Raw genomic sequence first — 25,782 nt, 5'->3', positions numbered from 1 at the left:
AATTAGGCGAGATGCTGGAACTTGATATTTTTAGGATATCTTCCAAATGTCCATCAGTAATCAAGGATCGTTGCTTACTCTTCATTTTCAATCTTCCTTCTCTTGTTTTCAGTCATAACACGATTACGGGGTACTGTATATTTCACAAAATGCGGACAACTCAACCAACAGTAAAATTCTGATTTACACTGACACCTATGGTACCAGACACTACGTTTTGAAAATATTTATGCGCGCAGTTTGTGCAGAAACAAGCAACAAAGGTTGGATTGTTGTTGTAAAATTTTTCAGCAAAACTGAGCGAAATCACGGAATATCTCGTGGGCCGCATGACAAGGTTTCGCGGGCCGTATGTTGTGCATGCCTGATGTAGAAGTATCGATACTCCCATCGATTCTTAGTGAAGAATTCACCTTTGATTCAATGTCATCCATCATTGAAGCAACGTAAAAATCGAAAGTTTTCCTGAAGAAAGATGGACAGCAAGTAACTAACTGTGATGGTGATGCTGACACTGAAATTGTGGAAACAGCAATCAATCTTTCTGCAAGCAGACGAAATCCTATTGTTGTTGTAGCCGACGACACAGACATCATTGTTATGTTACTTCATCATTGGAGGGAAGATTTTCAAGGTGTTGTATTTTTCCAAGAAAGGGCTCAGAAGGGATGGAGCATGAAAACTGTTTCACCACCACTGGATACAATCAGAAAACATCTTCTGTTTATTCATGCATGGTCCGGCTGTGATACTGTTTCGGCTCCATTTGGAAAAGGAAAAGTAAGCTTTCTTAAGCATGTAAAAAAATCTGATGAACTGAAAGACTTATCCATAAAAGTGCATGCCTGATGTAGAAGTATCGATACTCCCATCGATTCTTAGTGAAGAATTCACCTTTGATTCAATGTCATCCATCATTGAAGCAACGTAAAAATCGAAAGTTTTCCTGCTTGAATTTTTTTCTGTTTTCCTGCTAAGGGATACAGTATTCACATTTTCTAAATGCGCGGAAATTACATTCTCGCAACACTTGTTCGTGCTATGCTATGACGATTTGTGTTATTTCTCGTCGGACAAATATGACTGATCCAGATGGTACTTCTCGCGGACATCACATGCTGTGATGGCGGACATGTCCGCCATGAATTTCGAGGCCTGCATAAACTCGAGTATATATGGTAGTTGTCATAAGACTTTAGGACCCATGTTTGTAAACCCGAGATTGTGAGACATTTGTCCTTGTATTGAAGTTTTCTATAGGTGAAGTGTATGAACAATAAAGTAAAGGTAAAGTAGTTTCGCCCTGTATGTTGGGTTGATTTCAATGTATGACGTTGTGGTATTTTTAACCAGGCCGGTGACTTGTACACTATGTACAGTACTGTTTTTTAGTATGTAAATCCATCATTACTGTATTTTTTCCATTAGATTGCAATTATCATTGGAAACAATATTCCTTTTTATATATTTTTTGCATGTAATAGTAGTCGTCACAGTGTAATAGTGGCGTCCAGAAAAGGTGAAGAATACAAAGCAAAATTAAATGTGTAGTGGATTGCTGCAGTCGTGAAATCGACAATTGTGTGGTGTTGCGCACAATACGAGTGACTGGTTAGAATGACAATTGTGGTGATGCGCATTTATCAGGTTAAAGTGAAATATTGTAAATTTTTCTATATATATTATGATTGTGAGCATGACTACACAATACACATTAGGGTGGGCTGAAAAACACTTATTTTTTAATTTAAAAAAAAAGGTGTTCTAAAAAGCTGCCAAATCGACCTAGAAATCATTTTCCAAAATTTTGGGGGGTGGCCCCCTCAATCGGCCGTGCCACCCAGCCCAAAAGGTCAAATAATGGTCAAATCGCCATATCTCGAAAACTACTTGGGCTGGAAGGGTCAAACAAAGCTCAAATGAAGCAGAAACACAAAGTTTCTATCTGTCCTAAGAGATGTTTTTCTCATAGTAGCACTACAAATTATGTTATTTCAAAAAAACGCTTTTTATGGTAAACTTGAGGGGCAAAATCACAGAAACTGTAAATTATTAAGTATATATATCAGTACTGCAGAATTGATTCCTGTGCCGATTCAGAGCAGAAATATGACATAATGAGGAAAAGTTCTTTGAACTCGTTAATGGGGTGTACAACTGTACATCGATGGCAGAAGGGATGCCACACTCTCACTTCTTGAAGCAGATAATGGCAGGCACTATCAAGCCACTGTCTTGGAAGAACATTATGTAGTTGTTGGTGAACCAGGCTGGTTTTACTTAACACCTGAAAATGGATAAGGAAAAGCTATTGTAAATTGTGTATATGAAGCTATGGAAGGCACTGCATTGAAAACAAAACTTGCAATGGTAGGAACAGATGGCACTCCTGCAATGACTGGACCCCATTCTGGATACATAAGATGCCTGGAAGTACTTTTTAAGAGACCTTTGCAGTGGTCTGTGTGCCTTTTACATGCAAATGAACTCCCTCTGCACCATGTCTTTGCAACTCTCGATGGCATTACCAATAGTCCAGATAGTTTTACTGGGCCTATTGGAAAATGGAAAAGCCATTGACTCTTGTGTTTCCGATTGGCCTGTGGTCACTTTTTCTTCTATTCTCAACCAAAACTTTTCGTTTTTGCCAAACGATGTTGTTTACGTTCTGCAGTTCAAAATTACGCTTACAGATTTTGTTTAGCAGTGATGGTTGGATCTGTTGACATAGACTTGAAGCTGATCAAGGTTGGTCCAATTGTGCACTCAAGGTGGCTAACTCTGGCTTGTCGCATCCTACGTTTTTATACTGCAACAGAAAATCCCTCAACCAATTTGGTGTTGCTAGCAAAATTTTGCATGCTGATATATTTTCCATCATGGTTTGAACTATAGCAAAATCACAAAATTACACATGGATCAGAAAACTTCTATAATATGCTACAAAGGATCATAAAATTTCCAAACAAAATCTTGCTGATATTGCCTTTGAAGCTGTGCAAAGAAATGGCTTTTTTGCACATCCTGAACAAGTTTATTTTGGGGATGCTTGGACACGAGGATGAAAGTATCCGCAGGCAAGCTGTAAACAAAGTGTTGTCCCTGCGTGGAAGGATCCCTGAATTCAAATTAGGCAACCACAACTTTGAAGGAGAGTTTCTGGAACTAGAAGATCAACACAGGCAGAGCCAGAGGGCAACAAGTTCAGTTCGTAAGTTTTTAATTCCGAAAATCAATGTGAAAGCAAAGGCATTTCACAAAATGGTGAACCTGGATTTTCCTGGCCTGCAAGAACCTCCTCTAACAAAGACATCTCAGTAATAGTAAAATTGAACAAATTAGACAAAGTCCATTGCAACTTGAACATCCTTGCCATAACCAAACTGTGGAAAGACATGTCAAACTTGTATCTGAAGCATCCAGTTCAGTTGCAACATTTGAAAGAAGGGATGGGATGATACGACAAAGAATCCGTTCATGAAAACTGATGAAAATGTTTGACAAAAAAAGCAATTCACCATGTGAATTAACAACAGATTGAATAATATTTATCTATTGTACAGTATATATATAATAGATATGTGATGCAGGATTGAAATGTGCTGATGCAAGGTGCAGTTAAATGCGGTTCATACAACATACATAGGCCCATGAGTTGGGATGCATGCAATTAAGTAGTCAATGTGCCCCATAAATTATTGACTGCTATCATAAACATAAGCGTCGATTTTTTCTTAGAAGAGAGGAATTCTGGGTGGGCGAGAGTTTTCAAACAGATTTCATTGAATGTGTATGTTTGCAAATTCGCAATGGTTCAGTCTTCAAAATGAGCATATTTTTACTTCGGCAAAAACGTTGCCGAGGCCAAACGGCAAAATTTGAAATTGCCTCGGCAATTACTGTGAATATTTAGTAGGAAAAGATTGTACTAAAACATGTAAAACGAGAAGCGAAAAATATACTAGAGTAGTCTATTACGAACGCATTGTTTGATTTGTTGTGATGTAATAATAGGGTGATAAAGCGAGCAACGCGATACGCACGCTGTTACGGTAATTCACGTTAAAAAACTCACGTGGAAGGAAAGTAAGTTAATTTTGGGTTGATTCAACATTCGAGTCCGCACAAATCGATTTAATTTTTCCGGCGGGTTATATTGCGTAACAACAATGCCCAATAAGAAATTTACGTTTGTTTTACATTAATTCGACATCTAGCGACGTTGAATTATCATAAAATAACGTTAATTGCTCAACAAGGTACAGGTAACATATTAATAGCTCCCTGCGAGAAGATCGCCTCGATTTACGTACAGTATAAGCCAACATAATTTCGGCACAATTAGGACACTGCGAGCAACATAAAGTCTGTTTTATGAACTAGTCAGAATCAGTATCATCAGATGCTTGATCAGCTGGACGAGATAACGGAAAGCGAGGTGCAACAAGGAGTAGATGCTTACAATAATTTGACGTCTACTGGAGTTAAATCAATGCAAATAGGGTGATATTTTTATGAATGATTCTCCAAGCTGGGCACGTGTCTAAGCGCCGGCGAAGTAGGAAGTAACCCAAATAAAACATCCAGCAATAGTAAGATTGAATCAACATCCTAGTCTGGTGTAGTCTAAGAAAATTAGTTTTTTCTTGTAATCTTGTGGTCCTTACAATCACTTCGGCAATTGCCGACGCTAATTTCGAAAAGTGTGGTTAGTCTTTCTCACAAAAACTGCGTTTAGCGTCGCTGCAGCAATTAAGCTTTAATAGGTTGGATGTTTTCTTTCTTGCATCTTGCGATCTTATGAGCGCTGCTAAACTAAACAAACTTCTTTTATGTTTTCCTTCGCGACTTAAAAAGCGAGTGACTCGTGACCTGTTATCTAGTGGCGCCTTCGGATTTGCCGCATTTTGATTTGTAAAAGCGATTGTTTTAGTACGTCTTTAGTTTGTATCGGTTATTTTATTGTCATGTTCATTATGATGTCATATTCACATTCCCTTACGCTGACCGGGAACTGAAGTTTGATTGTGACGTGATGAAAGTGAGACCATTCGGAGAAAAGACCAAATTGCCGACGCAAATTCGGAGAAAAGATCAAACGTGGCTTTCTCTCACCAGGAATTGCCAGTTGCCGTAGCAACAACAATGCAGTGAGTAACACATATTTTGTATGTGTTACTCACTGAAACGAGGGTGGGCAAAACATATTTTGCCCACCCTCGTTTCACGGCAGGGTGGGCGTCGCCCACCCGGCCCACCCTATTTTGACGCCTATGATCATAAATGAACCTACCAATTTCAGAGAAAAACGGAAATGTATATTATGCTATGTTTTCTTGCTAATTTGTGTCCAATTTGCTTACTAGTTGTAGAAAGTATGATATATTATAGTTGATATAGTTGTTCCCCATTACTCATAATTTGATGATAGCAATAATCATGTCAAATCACTGGACTTTGCAAGTACGTAACTGAAAAGGCAATGCTGGATTAATTGTATAATTGATGACTTTGTACTTGTAACACATTACAGGAGAAAATAACTGCTTCAAATTCTATGTTGTTTTTGCATGCTTTGCAAAATATTATATTATACATTACATGTCAAGTAAAACCATTGAATGTTATATATATTATATATATACATAAACTGAACTATTAACTCTACAAAAAGAGTGCTCAATACCAAACACATGGCCAAGCAGAGAAATATAATCAAATAAAATTACTAGTACCATAAACCGTAACAGCCAGTTTCACCCTGTGATGGGATCTTCAGATAGTTCTTGAATAAAAACCATATGAATCCTATCATAGGATGAAACAGGCTGTAAAGGTTTTTTGGATATTACTATTACTAGTGATTTTATTTGAATGTTATACAACAGGGGTGGGGAACCTGCGGCCCGCGGGCCGAATGCGGCCCGCGTGACTGTTCCATGTGGCCCGCGTCAAGATTTCTTTACCCAAAACATATTGAAAGTTAAACAACAGCTCAAAAAAGAGTAGGCTCTGCATTCTCGGTATATTGCGTAATACGTATGGCCTTCTATGACTAGTTAATCCATCATAGAAGGCCATTTGTAACAACAATGTGTACGTCACAATGTGTAATCTACGTCACAATGTGACCAGTCATTGTTAATCGGTCAGTTATGCTATTCGTGAAAAGTGCGTTGTAGAGTAGCCTACTTCTCAAATTAGCAAAATTTTGCGTTGTACAATGGCTTCTGGAAAGAAAAGAAAGATTGGTGATGAAGGCAGAATGTTCCAGAAAGATTGGACAAACTTGTACTTCTTTGTTGAAGTAAGTGGTAAACCTGTGTGCATTGTTTGTGGTAAATCTGTAGCAGCAAAGAAGAAATCAAATTTAGAGCGTCATTATGACTCCTGCCATGGTAATCTGAAACAGCTAACAGGACAGGCAAGGCAGGATAAGATTAGTGTCCTTAGAAGAGTGTTACAAGCGCAGCAAAGCACTTTGTCAAGGTACTGCAAACAGGATGAAGATATTGTCAGAACGAGTTATGAAGTTACTGAAGTGATAGCGAAGAAGCTGAAACCACATGCAGATGGAGAATTCGTGAAAGAATGCATTGTCACTGCTGTCAAGCTACTAGCGCCGGATAAGGTGGAATTGTTTCAGAAAGTCAGTCTGTCTCGAAGAACCATCTCAGATCGGATTAAGGATATGGGTGAAAATATTGAAAAAACATTGAAAGAAAAAGCTCATGCTTTCGATTTTTTTTCTCTAGCCCTGGATGAGTCGACCGACATAACCAATACCGCCCAGCTAGCAATTTTCATTCGAGGAACAACTTCAGACTTTGAAACACAAGAAGATTTGTTGTCATTGGAATCTATGCATGGAACAACACGTGGTGAAGACTTGTTTGAGAGGCTTGTTGTGGCAATGCGCAAATTTAATCTATCATTTGAAAGGTTGAGTGGTCTTGCAACAGATGGTGCTCCAGCCATGGTGGGTTCACAAAAGGGGTTAACTACACTTGTAAAAAGAGAAATGACACGTTACGGCCTTAATGCAAGTGATTTAGTGGTATGCCACTGTCTCATTCACCAAGAAAACTTGTGCGCGAAGTCAGTTCAGCTTAGTAATGTCATGCCAATAGTGATAAAATGCATCAATTTCATCAAAAGCAGAGGTTTGAACAGCCGCTTGTTTAAGCAATTACTGGAAGATCTGAATACTGATTACCACGACCTTGTCTACCACTGTGCAGTTCGTTGGCTGAGTCGGAGCGACATGCTTACACGCTTTTACTTGTTGCGAAACGAAGTCGATCAGTTCATGAATAATCAGGGAAACCATGTCGTTGAACTCACTGATACCCAATGGTTGTGTGACTTAGCGTTTATGGTTGACATTAGCAAGCACCTCTCCGAGCTCAACGTCAAGTTGCAGGGACCGAGTCAGCTTTTGAACTCCTTGTTTGCAAAAGTGAAATCATTTGAAGCTAAACTACGTCTGTGGAAAGTACAACTTGAAAACAATAACACTGCACATTTCCCTACCTTGCAAGAGCAAAAGCCTTCTACAACAGCCAAATATGCCCATGTATGTGTCAATCTTATGGAGACATTTAATGCAAGATTTTTGGACATAAAGAGTAAAGAAATGGAGTTAGATATTTTTGCCTCTCCTTTCAATGTGGTTGCAACTGATGTTCCTAGTAACTTCCAACATGAAATAGTAGAGCTCCAGAGTGACAATACGTTGAAAGCGATGTACCAAAACATTCCACTGCTCAACTTTTATCAACGCTACATAAATGCTGATGATTTTCCAGTGATGCGGAAACATGCTTTGAAATATGTGTCTCTATTTGGAAGCACCTACCGTTGCGAGCATTTTTTTTCCAAATTGAATCTAGCAAAAAGTCGGCTTCGCTCCAGACTGACTGATAAAAACGTGGAGATGCAGTTAAGAGTTGCAACATCTGCCGTGTCAGCAGACATCACACGACTCAGCAAAAATAAAAACTTTCAGCCATCCCACTAGCTGTGAAAGTGAAATAAATCATTGTCTACTTATCGCTGCATTTTTTATCTGTAAACAAAATTTCGAATTTTTAGTGGCCCGCCTGTGTTATTTCTCATTTTATGTGGCCCGCAACACTAAAAAGGTTCCCCACTCCTGTTATACAATATACAATTATACATATATATGTTTTTGCTACATTCCAGACCGAATGCGTCACCAAAGTGAAAATTTCTACATTTTTTCCAAGACTTAAACCACTCGTTTTAGTAAAATATGTATTTTTTCTAAATATCTCAATTTTTAGTGCAACTATACTAAAAATTTCTCCTGGAACAGATAGAAACTTTATGTTTCTGCTTCTTTTGAGCTTGGTTTCACCCTTCCAGCCCAAGTAGTTTTTGAGATATGGCGATTTGACCTTTAATTGACCTTTTGGGCTGGGTGGCATGGCCGATTGAGGGGGCCACCCCCCAAAATTTTGGGAAATGATTTCTAGGTCGATTTGGCAGCTTTTTAGAACACCTTTTTTTTTAAATTAAAAATTAAGTGTTTTTCAGCCCACCCTAATACACATAAGAGCAATAAGATTGATGGAAATTGGAAGGACTAGGAATTTTGCATTGAAGTGGCTAACAGTCTACACTTATGGTGGCACAAACTTTACCACTTTCTGTTCTAATAGATATTGCAAATATAATTATGTCCATAGGCGTCGAAATAGGGTGGGCCAGGTGGGCGGCGCCCACCCTGCCGTGAAGCAAGGGTGGCAAAATATGTTTCGCCCACCCTGTTTTTTTGTTAAACACTGAATTATCCAACCAACTGCAGCGCAACTTCTTTTTTTACGCTATGTCTCTCGCTAGGTATCCGACAGAACAAAGCAATTTTGCAACAACGCTACGTTGAAAATAGGCGGTCACTGCATTGTTGTTGCTACGGCAACTGTCACACGTTGGCAATTCTTGGTGAGAGAAAGCCACGTTTGATCTTTTCTCCGAATGTTCTCACTTTCGTTACCTCACAATCAAGCTTCAGTTTCGAGTGATCGTTAGAGAATATGAATATGACATCATAATGAACATGACAATAAAATAACCGATACAAACTAAAGACGTACTGAAACAATCGCTTTTTACAAATCTTTCCTCACAAACTTGTTGCTGGGTTTAAATTGGGGCACCGCGCGATGTTGTCATTTCATTATTGAAAAGTTAAACATGAAGCAAAGTCTAACATCTATTCGTGCATTCTTTGAAGTTAGTCCAGTCGCTGAATGATTTGACCCGGAAAAAAATAATACCAAGCTGAAACTTTGTCAGAAGGTTCGATTGGTCATGTGGAGTCACCAAGAAAAAAGCCCCATGAATCCCCCTTGGGAATAGTAAGTTTTGGCCATTTTCCATAATGGCCGCAGCCCCCATAGGCCAAAAATTCAAAATCGTCTAAAATTGATGTTTTATACTTCATTCGAAAGATAATTTCATACTGAATCACTTTCACAAAAGAACTATAGTCAAAAAATACACACATTTGAAGTTATTCGCCATTAAATGTGGACTATAAGGTAGAATCCACCATTAGGCTTTAGCCTGGTGTGACAAGGAGGAGTGACAAGCAATGAATTACTCCATTGTTAAACCAGAGCTTACGAAAAAAGTGTACAATTTCCCATCCGAAGTTATTCTTCAAACTGATTTTGGAATACTCAATAGATAAACAACAAGTCTCCATAAAAGTGGAAAATTAAAACCAATTGTAGCCTACAGCTACCGCAAAATGACTTCGGACCTTTCTAAATTTTCAAGAAAAACAAGCATTTTGTATACAATGAAATTTTTTAATAAAAACTATCAACCTTTCTTAATAATTTGTCATATTGCATTATTATAACCTTCTTCACATTTTTCACAATCTTCGCATTGTTAGTCACAATGCTTATTGTTAGTGGTATGATCTGATGTAAAACGCACAGCCACAAACCTGGCATAAATTTTGGTAAAAAGGTCCGAAGTCATTTTGCGGTAGCTGTATATAGTGTAGAAATTCAAAAGTTGCTGAATATAATTTTTGGAATATTTTATGCTGAATTACTCCCATACCAATATTGACATATTTTTGACATTAAAATACACCACACTAAACAAATGTTGACCGGTAAATAGAAAAATTGTAGAAATTATGTCAAAAAATGTGAAATGCAAGATTTTACATTTTGGGACACTACTAAAAAAACACCGACCTAAATAGTAGCCTAAAAAAGGATCTTTTATAACAAATTTCACTTCATAATTTTTTTTAAATCTTGTAACCAATGTCCAAGTACTGGCATTTCCATATTTTATAATAGAATAAATCAAAGCTATTCGTCCATTGTCGTTATCATCATCATTCGATTCGTGAACTTCGAGTGTCTAAAATTAATAACATTGATCTTAAGATATGAAATATCTGATCTGACGGCATGTCACCTGACATATAAATAGTTAAAGTCACTCCATACAACTAAAATGATGGTCACATGACTTGCTTCTGTTGTAATGAATTATGGCGTTTTATACTTATTTTCATCATAATTAACTAAAAGCTTGATTGTCCAAGAAATTAGAAAACACTGAACTGAAGAACTGTTTCACCTCTTTATTTTCACATCCTTCACCATGACAACCACTGCATGCTGTCACACAACTGAGGTCATACTTCTTACATGAACATCTCTTAGTACCACATTGATTCTTAGTTGATTGACATTTGCATCTTATAACCTGCAGGACACACTCTGGAGCAACTTTTTTGGCCGTCATTATTGGAGAATAATTGTTGTCTTGAAGTTTCCAGCCCCAGTCCTCTTCCTTTGACTCTATTTCCCTATTGCTTACCAATTTTCATATGGTTACTTGATAATGTGCAGTGTGCACGAAGAGCATGGTAGCCTAATAAGCTGCTCTGCTTGTTGGTGGCATTTTTTCTGGTTTCAACACACCCTGGGTTGCCATCTCCATATACTTTCTATGGCTAAAGTAAAATTAATAATTAATGGAAGGTATATAAAATAATAACTTATTACAGGGATGTTTAAAAGATCAAGGAAATTATCTTAAATTGCCTCTCTTCTGCGTTAATTTAGTTAAAATGTTACACTCTTATTCACAAATGCAATGCCTTTCAGATTCGTGCTAAAATGCTGATTTGTTATGTGGTTCGTTAATTTTCTGTACTAGAGTAATATAAAGTGATCTTCAGTGAGAAATGGTGTCCGACAAGTTGTTCGTAAGCAATTGTTCGTAAAACAATTGTTCGTAAAATTAATTCTTCGTAAAACAATTCTTCCTAAAGCATTTTTTCGTGCATGCAGTTAAAATTTGATGTAGCCTATACGAAGAAATGCTTTACGGAGAATTGTTTTACGGATTTCATTTTACGAAAAACAGTTTACGAACAATTGATTTACGAACAATTGCTTACGAACACTTGCTTTACGAACAATTGCTTACGAACAATTTGCCTATAACTGTGAGAAATACACACTGTAGGGCTACAATAACCGACTTAGCCAATACTTTTAAAACTAACCTGAGTTTCGTTATGGTTTCAGTTTTTTTCCACCATACATTGCTACAAAGATTGGTTCTGCCAACGTTGCCATTTTAGCTTGGTCTACCCAAACATCGCTCACTTTTATGGATAAGTCTTTCAGTTCATCAGATTTTTTTACATGCTTGAGAAAGCTTACTTTTCCTTTTCCAAATGGAGCCGAAACAGTATCACAGCCGGACCATGCATGAATAAACAGAAGATGTTTTCTGATTGTATCCAGTGGTGGTGAAACAGTTTTCATGCTCCATCCCTTCTGAGCCCTTTCTTGGAAAAATACAACATCTTGAAAATCTTCCCTCCAATGATGAAGTAACATAACAATGATGTCTGTGTCGTCGGCTACAACAACAATAGGATTTCGTCTGCTTGCAGAAAGATTGATTGCTGTTTCCACAATTTCAGTGTCAGCATCACCATCACAGTTAGTTACTTGCTGTCCATCTTTCTTCAAACTTTTAGAAATCAGATCAATAAAATTAAGCTTTGTTGTGTTCATTCGAAAGAAAACGATCCTGTGTAGCTGGTACAGAATTGATGGACGCCACTTCAACATTTAGACACTTTTTACTAGCAGTTCGTCGTATATGCTCATTTGACTTTGTAGAAGCGTATTTATATCCATCAAAAATAACATGAGCAGAACCATAGTGTCTTCTAACATAAGATAGCCTACATTGGCCTAGAGTTGAGCCAATTCAGCGAATGTTGAGTCTTTCAACCATCTGACTCTGTGAAGTAGGGCACCTCCATCAACAACATACAATGAATTTTTATCAATCTGGTCCTTACCAACAGCTTCTGTATCATTCATTAGTGCTGTTCTCAAAGCAGCTTTATCAGCTTTTCTCATGAGTCCATCCTTGAACAGTGAAGGAGGATATGGTGTCATTTCGAATGAAAAGTACTTCTCAACATCGTCTTCACGTTCTGCAATAGCGGTCAGTCTTGTAAAAAGGATGATTGGATTGACATTTACGTGTTCCTTGTCTATCTTGACAAAATTTCCAAGCAACTTCTTCTTCTCTCGTATTGTCGCTATGTGTCAGGGCATCCGTTGGTTAGCCACTGCCTGGTTTCGTTATCGATGGAAATTAGGCCTTCCATACCATGGGGTGATCTATATAGCCGGCAATCCTTGATAATCCAAGCAACTAACCCTAGTCCAAGCAACTCAAGTGGTTTAATACAGGTTTTGCGTTGAATAGTTGCAGTTGCTAAATTTTGACCATCCAATGTTTTTTGAATGATTGCTCCTATCTCTTCTGATCTCTCACAATTAACCAAATCTTCTCCAGATATAGAAACCCAGCCGGATGTCAAGGAATGTAGATCAGCAAAAGTAAACGGATTGCGTTGTTCATCATAGTCGTGCTTGCGTCTGGAGTCGCCCATATCTATGTGCTGTTCACTTGACTTTATATCTACAGCAGTGCGGAAAGCATCAGCATTGAATGGTGCACAATGGAACTGTGGCTCAAACCCAAAACCACCAAGTGGCGCACACTATCATGTCATTGCGTTTTCGTTAGAAATTTAAGTCTTACCTTATGACACTTCAATGAATCATAACATCAAACGTGGGCACTTTTGGACCACAGTTCTTTTGTAAAAGTGATTCAGCATAAAATTATCTTTCGAATAAGGTATAATACATCAATTTTAGACGATTTCGAATTTTTGGCCTATGGGAGCTGCGGCCATTATGGAGAAATGGCCAAAACTCACTATTCCCAAGGGGGATTCATGGGGCTTTTTTTTTGGTGACTCCACATCACCAATAGAACCACCTGGCAAAGTTTCAGCTTGGTATTATTTTTTTCCGGGTTTGACCATTTTTTTAAGTTCAGCGACTGGACTAAGTTTAAACCAGCTTCCAAAAGGTGTCGAGATGAACGCTGAAGAAGCCACGTCCAGCACGAATCAACGTAGATATAACATTGATGAAGAAAGCAGTGCTTCAAGGATCGACAGTGGTGAAGTCAATGTCTCAGGCAATGCACCGGTAGTTGTAAAAGACAGCATGAGCCATGGATCTCTACCTGCTCCATTTGACGTTAGCATGCTGCCGGATCAGCTTCCGGCTCGGGAAGGCCGTGTGTTGCAAAAGAAGCTTTTTTTCCGAATTTCAGTGGATGCGTCTTAACCCTGATGGTACTTGTTACTGTAGTCACCTGTCCGAACATTTTGCGGCAAATTCGAAGGCGCCACTTTAAAGGTAACAGGTCACAAGTCACGCGCTTTTTAGGTAGCAAAGGAAAACATAAAAGAAGTTTGTTTAGTTTAGCAGCGCTCATAAGATCGCAAGGCGTAAGAAAGCAAACATCAAACCTATTAAAGCTTCATTGCTGCAGCGACGCTAAACACAGTCTTTGTGAGAAAGATTAATCATTGGGAATTTGCGAACATACACATTCCATGAAATTTGTTTGAAAACTCTTGCCCACCCAGAATTCCTCTCTACTAAGAAAAAATCGACGCCTATGATTATGTCATACAGTAGACCACTACATATTAGGGTGTACCAAAAAAAACCTTACTTTCACTGATCTTGCTGTTGGCTGGCAAAAAGTTGTGTTTGGGGTCAAAACTAATGCTAATATAAAAATTTTTAAATTTCATTGTTGTTTGACGCCTATTTTTTTTGCGTTTCCATGGAAACAACCCAAATTTTAAAAAAATGGCGTAACTTGAAAACCACTATAGTTAGAAAGCTCTAATAAACACCAAAAGTTCCAGAACACCAATATTCCCATGAGTGTTTAATACATTTTATGGGTCTAGGTAATGTAGTTTTTTAGATATTTCCTAAAATACCGTTTTTGTAAAAAATCTAGTTAATTTACTCTAAAAATTATTTTATACATATTTTTGCTATTGCTGGCTAAAGTGGCAATGTAACAATCACACAATAGTCTGGCAATGTAAACAAAAAATTAAAGTACTTGACTAAAACCTTAAATTACCAGTATACATAGTATATATAATCAGTTAACATGCAGTAAGCAATACTATTTTACTTCCTTTGACAATGCTCAAGACAAAAGGTGTACCAGTGGTCCGGTACCTGTGCAGCCGTAATGCGATACGCAATGTTTTACGCACCATATCATTGGAAATCAATGTTGCTTGATTTGTAGTTTTTACAAGTACAGTTTCATTCCTTTTTTAGTACCTCTTTCTGATGATGTAGTAACTGTGGCTTGTTTTTCTCTCAATCCTTTGATAATCTTTAAAATATTTTGTTTTGCTGTAGAATTTCGGGTGAGTTTGTCATAAAATTCAGTAAGAAGACCCAATGCTTGTTCAGATGCATCATTGACAACTGGGATTGCTTTGATTATATTTTTTACCTTTAAGTATCAGTAGATTTTTGTGCCAAAACTTGGGATTAGCTGTGAAAAAACTTGTATCTAATTTGAGCAAATTGAACTAAGTCCATGAGTCTTTTCCTATAAGGTTGTGGAGTTGAGTTTGTTCAGGAGCATCACACCATGCTCGTTGGATGAGTAGAATAATATATTCATTGAAAATATTTTTATTCAAATCACACTTGCTGAAGTTAAATCTGGTATCTGAAGCAACATTGAATAAAATCTCATCTCTGGCAGTTTTTCTAGTATTTATATCATATAGACTCATAGAACCCTGGTTGACTGCATCCAATTCTCTTGATTCTCCAATCAATGATTTAAAACTACATTGCCAGTTGAGCAATGATATGAAAGAGACGTAAAAATATTCTGCAACTATACCTCCACTTTTTATTGAAATAACTTTCAGCATATTTGACAAAGTTTTATAAACATTTGTGGTACCTTTCTGGACACCTAGTTATATTTGCACTATTCAGCGATCATGCTTCCTTCACTCAAAAACAGAAAATGGGTAGAGAACTTTTAAAGTATGATGGAGCATTTAAATCAAGTAAACTTCCAAAAACCAGAATCCAGCAAATGCCAGTTCTTCAACAACAAACTCACCTCCACAACCTTATAGGAATAAGACTCATAGATTTAGTTCAATTTGCTCAAATTAGATACAAGTTTTTTAACAGCTATTCCCAAGTTTTGGCACAAAAATCTACTGTTCTTAAAGGTAAAAAATATAATCAGAGCGATCCCAGTTGTCAATGATGCATCTGAACGAACATTGGGTCTTCTTACTGAATTTTATGACAAACTCACCCGAAATTCTACAGCAAAACAAAATATTTTAAAGCTTCTCAAAGGATTGAGAGAAAAACAAGCCACAGTTGCCACATCATCAGAAAGAGGTACTAAAAAAGGAATGAAACTGTACTTGTAAAAACTACAAATCAAGCAACATTGATTTCCATTGATATGATGCGTAAAACATTGCATATGTATCGCATTACGGCTACACAGGTACCGGACCACTGGTACACCTTTTGTCTTGAGCATTGTCAAAGGAAGTAAAATAGTATTGCTTACTGCATGTTACCTGATTATATATATTATACTGTATGTATACTAGGGTGGTTCAAAAAAAATCAATTTTTGAAAATGATATGGGCTACCCTGCCCAAAAGTTTCCATTTCCAGAAAAAATAACTTGTGTAAAATATTTTTGAAAAATATTAATGTTTAGGGGTGCCCCAAGCCCCCTAAAGTTTTGGCGATTTCGTCATAAAAGCCTAAACTTAAAATGGCTGTGTTTCAAAAACGGTTCATGCTAACACACAAGTGTTTGGGTTCATTTTAATCAGCAAAGTGAGCTCTATGATTTGGCAAAGAGTAATAGTACTATACGGTGAATATTTAAATTTCTGATTTTCATGTTTAATTTTGTTATGTGTTCTAAAGTTGTATTATTGCTGTACAATAGTAAGCCTATAAGTCTATTGGATATTACCAAAGTCCACACAAGGTCTTAGGTCATATTGGGTCCCCCCACTATGACGAAATGGGTATCAGCTGATTAAAACAGAGGTTTTATGGCGACCAACCACTCACTGTTGCCCAATTAAGGTGTTCTTCGATGCTTGAGGAAAGCGTTTGCGATGCTGAGACACAAGCAGCAAAAGGAACTGCAACTGGTCTTCACTTTTTGTCAAATGTCCAGAAAATGTTTTTACAAGGGCAACATTTCTTTCAGCATGGTCATTATAGTGACAATCAGTGATCTAAAGAAATCTTAGGCCATCTGATAATCAATGTTTCCGTCCCATTCTGCAACTGGAAGGTGGAGAAAGGCATATGCGATTTTCAGTTTATTGAACAGCAGCTGTGTGTTGGCTGCAGCAAATGTTGTCAAGGTTTTGGTGTGTATGTCATCCAACAACACAGTAGCTCTTTTTGCTGGAATCCTCGGTTTCCTGAGCGACCATTATTGCTTTTGCCATTCGATCTTTGATGATTGGCTGGACATCATCATCAAAAAGAGACAGACCCACCAACTCTTCAGAAAGTTACCTCAAATAGCGAGCCATTTTTTCTGTTGCGACTTTGGAGATTGACTCATTGATGGTTGCATACTCTTTGAAGCTTTTCAGTAAACACACATCACTAATGGGAGCCATCACAGCCAATGGAGCAGTAATCCATGCTTTAACATAAATACAGGAAAATAAAACACACAGTTCACAAAGTCCTCTCTGTTCACGCAAAGTCAAATGAAACTGACAGCGAAACATCCACACTTTGAATGTGTAGATGACTTTAGCCATCCATCTTGCATGATGATTAGCACCAGGATATCAAAATGCTTGAAGTACTGAAGGTTAGGTCTTTGATGTTGTGTCCTAGACTTCACTAACGATGTACATTGCTGCTCGATTGGAGACATTAGCTCTGTCTAGGCTTGTAGATAAAGTAGGAGATAAAATATTTTCTTTACTCTTCTGGGATAAAATGGAAACATCAGATTACCCAGCTTATTCCTCACTCTCTGAGACAAATTCTTCAGTTGCTGAACTGCTGCTATCTTCCAGAGTAGCCATTGTGGCTGATGTATCAGCTTCCTCTTCTGCCAGTCGGCATTGCTTGTGTTGTTTTTCTACAGCATTTCGATGCCTTTTTTTCTTTTGTAATAGACTCCTATCGAGCTTGCCTAAACATCCTCTGCGACATCCTCAGCCAATCATCAAACATCGAATGGCAAAAGCAATAATGGTCGCTCAGGAAACTGAGGACTCCAGCAAAAAGAGCTACTGTGTTGTTGGATGACATACACACCAAAACCTTGGCAACATTCGTTACAGCCAACACACAGCTGATGTTCAAGAAACTGAAAATCGCACATGCCTTTCTCCACCTTCCAGTTGCAGAATGGGATGGAAACATTGATTACCAGATGGACAAAGATTTCTTTAGATCACTGATTGTCACTATAATGACCATAAGAAATGTTGCCCTTGTAAAAACACTTTCTGGACATTTGACAAAAGGTGAAGACCAGTTGCAGCTGCTTGTGTCTCAGCATCACAAACGCTTTCCTCAAGCATCAAAGAACACCTTAATTGGGTAACAGTGAGGTTGGTCGCCATGAAACCCCTGTTTTAAACAGCTGATACCCATTTTGTCATAGTGGGGGGACCCAATATGACCTAAGACCTTGTGTGAACTTTGGTAATAACCAGTAGACTTATAGGCTTACTATTGTACAGCAATAATACAACTTTAGAACACATAACAAAACTAAACATGAAAATCAGAAATTTATTTATTCACCGTATAGTACTATTACTCTTTGCCAAATCATAGAGCTCACTTTGCTGATTAAAATGAACCCAAACACTTCTATGTTAGCATGAACCGTTTTCGAAACACAGCCATTTTAAGTTTAGGCTTTTATGACAAAATCGCCAAAACTTTAGGGGGCTTGGGGCACCCCTAAACATTAATATTTTTCAAAAATATTTTACACAAGTTATTTTTTCTGGAAATGGAAACTTTTGGCAGGGTAGCCCATATCATTTTCAAAAATTGATTTTTTTTGAACCACCCTAATGTATACTGGTAATTTAAGGTTTTAGTCAAGTACTTTAATTTTTTGTTTACATTGCCAGACTATTGTGTGATTGTTACATTGCCACTTTAGCCAGCAATAGCAAAAATATGTATAAAATAATTTTTAGAGTAAATTAACTAGATTTTTTACAAAAACGGTATTTTAGGAAATATCTAAAAAACTACATTACCTAGACCAGGGGTGACGAACCTTTTTGCTGTCGCGGGCCACTTTGTCAATTACACATGAGTTATCGGGCCACACAACTTTTTAATCGTCAAAATTCCATGACGTCATAGATTGGAATCGACCAAAGTTGGTGAATAGTGTTTTCACACCTTTACACACCACACCTTTGTCCGGGAACATCGTGAATCTGGGGTGGTAAAAGGATAGACCCTCGGCCCCAGACGCTCACACGACGACGACGACACCTTTATCTTATAACTTTCCTATTTTTTAACTTTAAACCCTGAAAGTTAGTGTTTAGGGCAGTGGTTGCCAACCTTTTTTACCTGGTGGACCCTTTTGGTCGATATTCAAATCTAAATCCCCCCCCCCCCCCCTATAAATTTAGTTTGTTAAAAACTCGTTTACATTAATATTTTAATCTAAGTTTTGAAAGATAAACTAAACTTTCACTAGTAATAACCTTTTTAGCTGGTAATATTCCTTTTCAAACTAAAATAATTTAATTAAAGAAGAACGTAGCTGAAAAGTATTTTATTCAAAGAATAGGCATTCAAAATTCTAAGAGTCAATGCATTTAACAGTCTGTGTGAATCTTGTGATTTTTTTTCGATAACTCATGAATGTCGTGGAAGAGTACTGGAAAGAGCACAACGATTATCATTCTCCACGTCTAATCTGTTTCTTTGTTTTGTTATCATTTGCAAGAGTTGAAAAATCTGATTCGCATAGATAAGTGGAAGCAAATGGAAGGATACTTCGAGTAGCTTTCTCTGCCACTTTGGGATAGGAATTACACATCAATGGCCAAAATCCAGTGATTGATATCTTTCTGAATAAGTCTGTTGCGCAAGAATCCGTTTTGAGTTCTAAAACTTCATCCTGCAATTTATCGAGAAGTTTTTCCACCAGCAATGTGAATGAATTTTGTATTAAATCAAGCTCATCGTCATAAATTTTAGGAAAATATCGAATGAATTCCAGTTCTAATTCTAATGCTGTGAGATGTTGCAAAGTCAATTCTTTTTCCAACTCTGGAAGAACTTGTTCTTTGCCATCAACAACCAGCACCAATGATAATTCTTTAAACATGGGAACATGTTCAATTGTTCATTCTAACTTTTCTCTTTCAATTATTATCAAGCTTGCTGGTGAAAGCTTCCAAAAGCATCTTTAAATACTGAGCGGTACTGGTATCTACTCCCGGAAGGGCCACCCAAACCAGCCTGGTCGAAATGTAGAGGCCAGACAAAACGTACTCCCCTCGCGAAGAAGACAGCAGAGCCTTCTAGTACCGACAATCTCCAAATGACGATGACATAAATCAATCACTCTCTTCCAACCTTCCTTGAACCATCATGGAAGCAGTAGCCTACAGTTTGTAAATTTCCATTGTATCAATATGTCAATGGCTCATGGATACAGATAACCCATGTTGATGAGCAATCTGCTTTAAACAGAGATGGCAATTGAATATATACCGTATATTGGTGTTTTCCCTTGCATTTTCAGATTTAGTTTATTCAATGGACCAAACATATCAACCAAATAAGAAAGGAATCTAATCCATCTGTCATCATTCAGCAATCCACAAACAAATTTCAATTTTATTTAAAAGTCAAAAAATAATTTAAGCTTGTCTATGAGCTCAAACACTCGTTTGGTTACGTTTCCTCATGAAAGCCATCCAGTATTTAAGTGAAAAAGGAGTAGGCCTACGTGATGGATTGCATCCATGTCAGATTGTCAGTGCACTTAAATAATCGGGAGTTAATCTAATAATAATTTCCTCTTTAACGCTCTAATCTAGGCCAACTTACTAGGCTTAAAAGGTTTACAATCCTAAAACCAAATTCCCCCTGAAAATTTCCCCCCTAGTGGGAAATTCTCCCCCGGTTGGGAACCACTGGACTTTAGGGCAAGAAAATAGCAAAGGAAAGGTGTACCAGTGAAGGCATAAAACAGCTTTGAGATGTCTTTTGTCTTTAATGCATGAGCGATTGTCAAATTGTTTGCGGGCCGCACAAAATTCTTTGACGGGCCGCATGCGGCCCGCGGGCCGCAGGTTCGTCACCTCTGACCTAGACCCATAAAATGTATTAAACACTCATGGGAATATTGGTGTTCTGGAACTTTTGGTGTTTATTAGAGCTTTCTAACTATAGTGGTTTTCAAGTTACTCCATTTTTTTAAAATTTGGGTTGTTTCCATGGAAACGCAAAGAAAATAGGCGTCAAACAACAATGAAATTTAAAAATTTTTATATTAGCATTAGTTTTGACCCCAAACACAACTTTTTGCCAGCCAACAGCAAGATCAGTGAAAGTAAGGTTTTTTTGGTACACCCTACTACATATCATATAATAATTTAATGTTTTTATCTGGAATTATGTTTTTGCAATATAAATTTCTTTCTCTTATGTTTTTTTCAAGAACTCTTTGAAAAACTAATCACAATGAAGAAATCTAAGATTTTGATGGTAAAGACAAGATCTGGTAAAATATTGAAAATCGTTCGAGAGCATTATTTGCGAGATGACATTGATCATGGATTAGATGGAATAATGCTAGATCGTCACCCTTCACTAAAAAATGATCTTCTGACAAAAGAACATTTTCTTATCCCGGATACCAATGTTTTGCTTCATCAAATGGACATTCTTGAACAACCATGCATAAGAAACGTAATTATTTTGCAGACAGTATTGAAAGAAGTACGCCATCGTTCTTCACCAATTTATAAACGTCTCTGCGCAGTTATTCAAAACAGTGACAAAAATTTTTATGTTTTTACTAATGAACACTGTATTCTCACATGGTCTGAACGTAATAAAGGAGAATCAAGTAATGATTTAAATGATCGCTTGATTCGTATTGCGACAAAGTATTATGACAAATGCTTAGCTGATCGCAACCAACAAGCTGTTCTAATTACCAATGATCGGGAAAATTGTGCTCTTGCAGTTACTGATGGAATGACGGCATTTACAATGGAAAATTATGTTAAACATGTCACTGCATACCCTGAATTGGTGGACAAATTGGCCAAAATTAATGAAGCCGTTGAAGTAGACCAATCTATTTTATATCCAGAGCACCTAAAAATGTCTCAAATAAACACTGGCTTAAGAAATGGGCGGTTCAAGCAAGGAAAACTAAGTATCAGTAGAGAGAATTATTTAGAGGGAAAAATTATTTGTCCTGATGTTGAAAAAGGAGAAATTCTTCTTCAAGGGAGATCAAATCTTAATCGAGCCATACATGAGGATATAGTTGCTGTTGAAATGTTCAATGAGTTGGAGTGGTCTAACCCTAGTGACGTAGTTCTTGATGTTTCTGTTCAACCTGGTGCAGAACTTGTAGAATCAGATCAAAACAATAAAATGGTTTATAATTCTCACAAAGTTCCTACTGGAAAAGTTATAGGTATAATAAAACGTAGCTGGAGGCCATACTGTGGAATATTAGAAAACTATGGTTCTTTTGGGATGACTAGGCATTTGTTTACTCCAGCAGAACGAAGAATTCCTCGAGTTAGGATTGAGACGAGACAAGCTAAAACCCTTGTTGGTCAACGCATTGTTGTTGCTATTGATTGTTGGCCAAAACATTCCAAATATCCACAAGGTCATTTTGTGAGAGCTTTAGGTGAGATTGGAGACAAAGACACAGAAAACGAAGTTCTACTTTTAGAACATGATGTAGCTCATGAACCATTTTCTCAAGCTGTATTAAGCTGCCTTCCATCTTCTGATTGGTCTATTCCTGGCAATGAATTAAAAAAGCGACAAGATTTACGTTCTCTTCCTATTTGCAGTGTGGATCCTCCAGGGTGTACTGACATTGATGATTGTCTTCATTGCATTAACTTGCAAGATGGTTCTGGAAATTTTGAAGTTGGGGTACATATTGCTGATGTCAGCTTTTTTATCAGACCCGGAAGTGCAATTGATAGAGAAGCTGGAAGTCGTGGGACAACTGTGTATTTATGTGACAAACGAATTGACATGGTTCCAGAATTACTTTCATCAAATTTATGTTCACTTCGTGATGATGGAGATCGATTAGCATTTTCATGTATCTGGAAATTGGATTCACATGCTAACATTCTTGAAACACACTTTTGTAAATCTGTCATTCATTCGAAGGGATCATTGACATACGCTCAAGCCCAAATGTTGATTGATGATCCCAGTAAAAATGACTGTGTTACTGTTGGTCTTCGTGGGCTAAATAAGTTAGCTAAAATACTGAAAGCAAGACGAATAGAGAGTGGAGCTTTGAGTCTCTCTTCACCTGAAGTTCGTTTTCATGTTGACAGTGAAACTCATGACCCTATTGATCTTCAAACTAAACAGTTACGAGACACTAATTCAATGGTTGAAGAGTTTATGCTTCTTGCTAATTGTTCTGTTGCAAAGCACATTCAACATGACTTTCCAGAATGTGCAGTTTTACGTCGGCATCCTGAACCTCCCAAATCAAATTTTGATTCATTGATTAATGCTGCAAAAACAAAATACATTGATTTGTCAATTTCATCATCCCGTGAACTTGCTTTGTCTTTAGATGAGGCTGAACGAACTGATTTTTATACATCAACACTACTACGTATATTAGCAACAAGATGTATGCTGCAAGCAGTGTACTTTTGCAGTGGCTTAGAATCTGATTTTCGGCATTACGGTTTGGCAGCTCCAATTTACACACATTTTACATCTCCTATCAGACGGTATTCTGATATTATGGTACATAGGCTGCTTGCTGCTAGCATTGGTGCTGATATCACATTTCCAGACCTTTTGAACAAGCAGGAAACACAAAAGGTTTGCAACAATTTAAATTTCAGGCACCGAATGGCACAGTATGCACAGCGTTCGTCAGTCGCTCTTCATACTCAAATCTTTTTCAGAGGTAAATGTGTTGATGAGCAAGGTTATATAATCTTTGTTCGAAAAAATGCAATTCAAGTTTTGATACCGAAATATGGCTTGGAAGGGACAGTGTTTCTGGATCGTGATTATGAAGGCAATACTCTATGTTCAGTTGCTCTAGCTTATGATGAACAAAAGTGTGAAATACTGGTTGGTGGTGTAATTTTGCATGTGTTTGATGAAGTTGTAGTTCAAATATCTCATGATGCTTCAAATATTCAACATCAACGTGTCAACTTGAAGTTGGTTGAACCGAAAATTAAAGGAATATCTTCCCCAGATTAATTTCAGAGACTGTTTCTTTACACTACTAATGATTATCATAAATCGTTTCTTGGATCACTTAATTTGAACAGTATATACAATAATTGTTTCATATGTATATTATACATATGGTATTGCAGGATACCATATGGAAGGATACATATGATACAATTAACTCAGTTGTAGCAACTCAAAAGTTGTAATTGTAGTTAGTGATGTACTGACAACTGATATACATTCATAGGCGTCGATTTTTATTGAAGTAAGCTAATTCCATGGGAGTGAGAAGAGAATTCCTCATTATTTCTGAAAGCGATTTCTTCAAGTTGCCAATTTTCATCTTAAAATTAAATGATTATTATCCACGATTTGTCGATCGCATGTCAGGCCATCGCAATTGTCGTGCATCCTTATTCCTTTTGTGCCTTGTTTAATTTGACCGAACGACCTGGAAGACACGTGGCCACTTATGCTTAGGTAGTAGTACTTAGTTGAATGTAGTGCAATGAATGTTATTTGTTCAGGAATAATTCCGCCTGTCAATCAAGCAACAATATCACCACAAAACAAAGAGTATGAAAAAGTGCATAAAAGCTTTTGCTACTTGTTTGAATATTGTTGATTATTTTTGTTTCACACACTCATGATACATAACTTGAACAGTTCTGCGTTGTATCTGCAATAAAATCATGTGCTCGATACAAAGTTGTTGTGAGGGGTTTGATTTCTCTACTTGAAGTGCGTTGTTCAAGCTTACACCCAAACTGTCAAACCATTGTTTTCTTTGTTCTTCAAGTGTTGTTGCCTGTTTTTTATTTTACCCACTTGGTTTCTCTAAATAGAAAGCTGTCCTTGACTTGCATTGCTCAAACGTACACCCCTAGAGTTGAACCATGATTGATTAGTTTTGCCAGTTTCTTTGTTCACAATTGGTCTATAACTTAATGTGTTTTTGAGGCGTACTTTTTTGAAATTGTATTTGTTGTGTGTTATTGTGAAGCATGAAAAAGTATGTTGCCACCATTGCAACTCAAGTTTGGTAGACTGTTGAACTACACATGCCAAAAGTTGTAACAGACATTCCAGACATGGAATGGCCCGATTCGGCTAATTCCCTATTCGGCTATAGTCCGATTCAGCTAGTTCGACTAGCTGATTCGGCTAGTCTGATTCGGCTAGTCTGATTCGGCTAGATCCCTATTCGGCTACAGCTTTGAATTGTGTTAACCTCTTCATGCCGGACTTACCATCCAACTACTGCAAAAATTGTTTGGCTTGCTAAGTCTTCTTAAATTGGTATAAGAAAAAGTTTTTTGTTGTTCAAAAACGATTTTTTATTTTGGGGGGGATTTTTTCATATTGTACCGAATTCGGCACAATCGGCATCAAGGCAATAAAGCAACGTACAATGCAGATTTAAACTGATACAAATAAAAACGCATTTGCAACAAATCAACCCACCAAATCACCGAAAGAAATAACGCACTACAAATACTGTTCACTCACAAACTTCCCATAAGGTGTGCGGAATCATTAGTCACGATTTTTTTTGCCAAAGTCAAACTTTAGAATCTTCTATTGGCAAACAGTCATCTAATTTGTAGCTGCAGAAGTTGAAAGAATCAATCTTCAACAATCACATATAGCTTACATGTAAGTGAAGACCAGAGGTTGCACAGAGCTGTTGAACTAAAAATAGAACGGAGTCAATTAATGGTTTCTTTGCCAAAAACAGGGACAATACATATTTGAAATATGGAAGTTATGCACACACTGCAAAAATTGCATGAAGTTCCATTACTGACAGGGAGACAACAAAACAACGATACA

The 25,782-nt window shown here is 37.3% G+C and overlaps 2 protein-coding genes across 2 annotated transcripts; both read left to right on the top strand.

The window, feature by feature from the left end:
• Positions 1 to 6,223: 6,223 nt before the first annotated feature.
• LOC145770993 (general transcription factor II-I repeat domain-containing protein 2B-like) lies at positions 6,224 to 8,255 on the top strand. Its single transcript, XM_082582732.1, has 2 exons — positions 6,224 to 7,430; positions 8,206 to 8,255. The coding sequence occupies exons 1-2, from the start codon at positions 6,224 to 6,226 to the stop codon at positions 8,253 to 8,255; spliced, it is 1,257 nt and encodes a 418-aa protein (XP_082438858.1).
• A 12,955-nt stretch (positions 8,256 to 21,210) lies between these two features.
• LOC145770069 (exosome complex exonuclease RRP44-like) lies at positions 21,211 to 24,008 on the top strand. Its single transcript, XM_082581657.1, has one exon. It carries the CDS (start codon positions 21,211 to 21,213, stop codon positions 23,971 to 23,973), a length of 2,763 nt encoding a protein of 920 aa, XP_082437783.1. The 3' UTR covers positions 23,974 to 24,008.
• Positions 24,009 to 25,782: the final 1,774 nt, after the last annotated feature.

This window comes from Aplidium turbinatum, chromosome 5 (genome assembly GCF_918807975.1).
Source record: "Aplidium turbinatum chromosome 5, kaAplTurb1.1, whole genome shotgun sequence".
NCBI lineage: Eukaryota > Metazoa > Chordata > Ascidiacea > Aplousobranchia > Polyclinidae > Aplidium > Aplidium turbinatum.
Note: the sequence above shows the minus strand (reverse complement) of the source record. Positions and strands in the feature narration are given on the sequence as shown.

What these genes read in the sequence shown, in the direction of transcription:
- LOC145770993 (XM_082582732.1), top strand. Translation starts at nt 6,224, where the DNA reads ATGGCTTCTGGAAAGAAAAGAAAGATTGGTGATGAAGGCAGAATGTTC. An exon ending in CGTCAAGTTGCAGGGACCGA is followed by an intron (nt 7,431 to 8,205) that starts GTCAGCTTTTGA and finishes GCTACATTCCAG; the next exon opens with ACCGAATGCGTCACCAAAGT.
- LOC145770069 (XM_082581657.1), top strand. Translation starts at nt 21,211, where the DNA reads ATGAAGAAATCTAAGATTTTGATGGTAAAGACAAGATCTGGTAAAATA.